This window comes from Sardina pilchardus, chromosome 18, assembly GCF_963854185.1.
Source record: "Sardina pilchardus chromosome 18, fSarPil1.1, whole genome shotgun sequence".
In the NCBI taxonomy this organism is placed as follows: Eukaryota; Metazoa; Chordata; class Actinopteri; order Clupeiformes; family Clupeidae; genus Sardina; species Sardina pilchardus.
Window position 1 is genome coordinate 6,377,483 of NC_085011.1, and position 5,216 is coordinate 6,382,698.

Here is a 5,216-nt window from a genome sequence, read left to right on the forward strand (position 1 = left end):
CAAGTGCAAGACAATGGGTCAGTAATACTATGAAGTTGACATATTATTTATTTTAGTAAATAAATAACCTGAACAAGCAATGTCCACGACATTGATAAGATAAATCAGTTGAATTTCTGGCATCAAGTATGAGTCCATGTTTGTCAATGTTAACTGAATTGGCAGCTTCATGACAACAAACACATAACACAAACCACATTCTCTTCAAAAAAAAAAAAAGGAAAAAAAAAAAAGATATGAATCATTCAGTGGATTGGCAACAAAGCACATTATAGCCAACATACTAAATTTGAGGAGCTGGATAATCTGAGGAAATTCTGTAATTCTAGACCAAACAAGACCACATTCAGGCTGTTTAAGAAAATAATGTGCCCTGCTTTTGAGTCACACAACAGAAGCTAAGAGCTAATCAGTTGAATGACAACGATGGAGATAAGGCTGTGTGTTGGAGGGTGATGCTTTAAAGACATCTCATCACATTAACTAGGAAGCATTGTTCCGGGGAGAAACACAAGCTCACATATATACACACACTGCAATAACTGAAAGACGACAGACATGAACCGTTGAAGAGCTTTCCATGCCAACCCAACCCCTGAACATAGACAGGGCCAGAGGATTCCTTTCGTGGCCAAGACCCTATAAGACAACTCTCCTACACATAAGCAGCACATAGATGGCTTAGTGCAAATGTAGAATGCCTCTCGGCAAACTAATCACACACACACACACAGTTTACACATTCAATCACATTAGTGTATGGACAGTAGGGCGGTCAGACCAAGCTTGTCCTCCTCTGCACTGCACCAGTGCTCTCCACACCCCTTTCCCACTCACTAACAAAGACCAGGGCAGACACAGAGCCTCACATATCACTAGATTTGGTTGAGTCGCAGAACCCCCACCACTGCAGGAATCAAAAGAGAAGTAGTAATACCAATTTGGAAAAAAGCAAAACCAAAAAAAAAAAAGCAAATTGACTAGGACAGACACAGGTGTGCGTGTGTGAACAGCGAAAACATCCAAGGCATGATATCCAAGCTTGAGACTTTTGCTCTCACGCCTCTTTGCGTTTGATGATAAGAGGGCCGACATTGTCTCCAGTCTCTTGGTTATGTTTTGCATGGGCACCGTCACAGTATGGGAACTACAGGGAGTGGATTAAAAGAAAGAAAGAAAAAAGAAAGAAAGAGAGAGAGAACATTAAGCAACATGAATGGGATAACAACACATAACTTTGCAGCATATCCACATTTAGAGACAACGGTCATAATGAACAACACATCAAATAGCTATTTGAAAGAGTGAAAGAAACTTAAATACTCTCTGAGTCAGATGATGATCCATCAAAGTCTATCCTAAACTTACCTTCTTAGAACGCCAACAGCGACAGTACACAGCCTTGTCTCCCAGGTCCTCGATATCAAACGCATGTACCACTTTCGGATTGTCCTTCTGCAAATCCAGGTTCACCTTTGGCTTACTGCATTTACTTTTGGAGAAAAATGTTCGGTACACCAGGATGCCAACCGCAGTTGCTCCGGCGGTCAATGAGACGGCCGCTATTAATTCGGCTGAGAAAGGGAGAAAACAGGGGAAAAAACAATAACGTTGTATTATGTTAAATCACCTAACATTAACCAACAATAGAGGTTACATATGGATTTACTGCTGGCAATGAGAAACAATTCAAACAAATGATCAACTGAATTCAACGATGGGATTGGTCGGCCCGTACAGAAGTTATCCAAGCACAGGGTAATTCAAGGTCAGGATGTTAGCAGGATCAACTCGGAATAGCTTGTTAGCTCGTCTTAGCACAACGTTAGCCGCTAACACTTAAGTAACGCTATGGCAGGCAAAACACACACTACACCATGAGATTAGTGTGTGCATTACTCGTCGGTGCCGTCTATGAACCCAGATCTGACGAACTGCTGTACATTTGGTAGACCTACTGACATGTTTTAGCTCTGCTTGCAGATTCTCGCGTTATAGTATAACATTAGTTAACGTTAGCGGTTAACTTATTAGCCAGCCACCACAGTTGCGAAAGAAGATGTTAGCTAACGCACAGTAGCATTAACGTTACAGACTTTCTTCGTGGGCTTAATTAGTCATAAAGGCACCGGAATATAAAGACAATAAACATACTGTCAGCGGACTATTATTTTAAGTATTCAAAATAATGTTAGCGTTCCTAAACAGCTTTGTTAACATTAAGCTACGTTGACGTCACTTGGATCACATGAGAATCCTCTTGTAGTTCTGGAAAGCATTAACGTTTCTATCAAATATCCCTAACAGATCATTCATATTTGTACTACCTTTGGATATAGAGCTTGAATTACTCATGGCGTAGAAATGAGATGGACGGTTAATCCTCCTTAGGTAAAACAGCAATGTCCTTAACGCCGATGCGATGCACAAGTTCACCGCCTCTACTCTAGCATAAAAAAGTGACAACACAGACACCGGTCGGTCCCCCGCGTGATAAAATTGCACTTCGCGGTATTCAATCCTGCCCACGTTCTGCGCATCTGGTTTGATAAGCAGCGTAGCCTGGTTTGTTTAGTTAATTTAGACGAAAAATTATAAACTTGCATAACTTCATACAAACAATGGTATGGTAAATGCGCACTTATGCACCATAACCATGGCAAAGATTAAATTAAATGTTTGAATGTACTAACATGCAATAGGCTACCCTGCAGTTTATATGTGTCCAAAATCAGATTAGATTATAGGTTCAACTTTATTATCGGACAACGAGATGCAGTAGGACTATAGGCTAAATATTTCCTCCAAACGCAGCTTTGATAGTCAGAAAATGGCAGTTTTTACCCTTGAAGTCATGCAGTTATTGATTAATTTATTGATTGATTGATTGATTGATTGATTGATTGTGAGGAAGGGTGCATAGAAGTAAAAAAAAAATATATATAAAAAAAACACATTTAGCCTATTGGACAGATTTCTGGAATTGCAAGGAAGAGATGTGAATCAACCATCATGCATAGCCTATTAGTTAGGCCTTGCCTATAGACTATAAAATGGCATGTGATAGTCTAGCCAATAATATGATGATAATAATAACCAAATAATCAAAGCTTAATTGACTGCCTTGTGTCCATAACCAACAGGCTCCTGCAACTTTTAGGCTACCTGAATCTTCAGCATAACATGTGGAGAGAGAGATAAGGAAACAGATGTCTAAAGAAGACCATCATCAGCATTCATTAGAGATCATGTAATGAGCAGAGGGATGGTATAGCAGCTGCAAACATAAACAATAATACATGTTTACTGAGTATTAGCCTATTCTTGTTTCACTCTTACAGTATATAGGCCTACAAGCAAAGACAAGTAGCCCATTAGATTTAGAGTGAAGAGCAACAGTTGATATATCCCAATGTATTATGCCAAACATATTAACATGTGTGACAAATTAACACACTTTGAATGCAGTGTTTTATTTTTGCTAGCCTGGATGAACCTCTGCAGGTTGGTTTAGAAGGGAACATTGACGCACTTCCAAATCACCAATGTGCATTTCTTTGGAATAGAATAAACTGCATTTAAAACCTCCATTTACAAGAAAGATAAGTTTGCTGCACTTTTGAAACGATTTGGCAAGACTTTAATACACACATTTAAGTTTAGGAATGTATATTCTGGTTACACCTGAGCTCGGACGCAGGCATCAATGGGTTCCTCTCCAGACGGACCTGCAGAGCAAATGAGATTTGCCAACACATTGTCAAACCTAACAAGTTCAGTCAACTCAATTAAGGTAAGGTAACTCATTGCCTTGAATGGTTTAAGTAAACTTACTTAAAAGAATGAGTAAATATCACTTTAATCATATGAGTGCTGTATACAACTGTAGTTCATGTTAGGTGAACTTAGATAAAATGAGTACACTGAAATCATTTCATTCACTGTGCCTAACTGAATTTACTTATACTTGAACTGAGCACACTGAACTCACTATATTCATTGTACTTGACTGAATATACTGATTTGGATAAACTTGGATGAATCAAGTATACACTGAACTCACTACGTTCACTATGCTGTATGCTTTGATGAACTGAGTACAATGTACTTACATTCAATGTGTGTACTTAACACTACTCAATCCATGTGAGGAAAATGACTGACTTAAATATACATTAACGTAACTGAGAAAAAAATGGCAAGAAACATAAAATGGCAACCATTTCTTTATTAGTTCACACAAATGGTAAAAAACAGTACTTCTTCCAAGTTCATACAATGGCAACAACCTTTGTTTGCTCACCAGGATATCATTTTGCAAACGATTTTAGGCCTTTTGTGTTTTGTGTGAGCAATTGTTGGATTTGTGTGTTGGCTAGTTTTGCAAAAAAAGAGACCGAAAATGTGTGGGACATGAGTTTTAAAGTTTGAAGTCACAGATAAGAACATGAACCTCACGTGTTGAAATGATCAAACAGCTTTCTCTCACTTCCTGTTAGTTTCTTCGACATAAAGGCAAGAAGTCCCAAAAATATATTATATTGAAAAACAAGAAATTATAAAACATCACAACTACTCATCTGAAAACATGCATTTCATTTTCTATTTACTGTAACTCAATGTGAAGGAATGCAACATCCCAGGAATCATCTTGGCTACAAACATGAGTTGTATCATGTACCAACAGGGGGAGACAAATACCACTCCATGTCCACAGGCCTTAATTTATAAGCTAGACAGAGCAAAGTCAATCTATGAGCAAAGTTCTTGCATGACGGCACAACAGCATCATATGTCATGCCACTGTGTGTGCTTAGGATCTTTCTAATGGTATTATATTTGCAAACAGATTGTGCACAGTTATTTAGGAAGTTTAACTTACACAACATTTAAATTGGAGAGGCTGGTTCAACATTACATCACAGCCCCCGTCCCCACCCATCCCCATTTCGACCCACAATAGTACGCCTACCGAACAAATAGATCCACTGATGACGCCATTGTCACAGCTCTGCACACTGCCCTTTACCACCTGGGCAGTGAGGGTGCTATTTGAAAATGCTCTTTGTGGGTTAAACCTCGGCTTTTAACACCATCATCCCTGACAAACTGGTCACCAAGCTGTTAACTTTGGGCCTTCCTGCACCCACCTGCTCCATAGGACTTCCAAATGAATTGCCCTCAGACAGTGAAACTCGGCCCGTATACCTATACAC

At 39.1% G+C, this 5,216-nt stretch overlaps 1 protein-coding gene across 1 annotated transcript in view; it reads right to left on the minus strand.

Moving 5' to 3' along the window:
- The window catches only part of cisd1 (CDGSH iron sulfur domain 1), a 3,000-nt gene extending 521 nt beyond the window's left edge, over nt 1-2,479 (minus strand). Inside the window, exons 1-3 of the mRNA XM_062519777.1 lie at nt 2,328-2,479; nt 1,369-1,574; nt 1-1,147 (exon numbers count right to left, since the gene is read on the minus strand). The exon at nt 1-1,147 is cut by the window's left edge and continues 521 nt beyond it. Coding sequence (XP_062375761.1) covers nt 1,058-1,147; nt 1,369-1,574; nt 2,328-2,355 — 324 coding nt within the window. The 5' untranslated portion in view covers nt 2,356-2,479 and the 3' untranslated portion in view covers nt 1-1,057. The remainder of the gene's footprint in view (nt 1,148-1,368; nt 1,575-2,327) is intronic.
- Nucleotides 2,480-5,216: the final 2,737 nt, after the last annotated feature.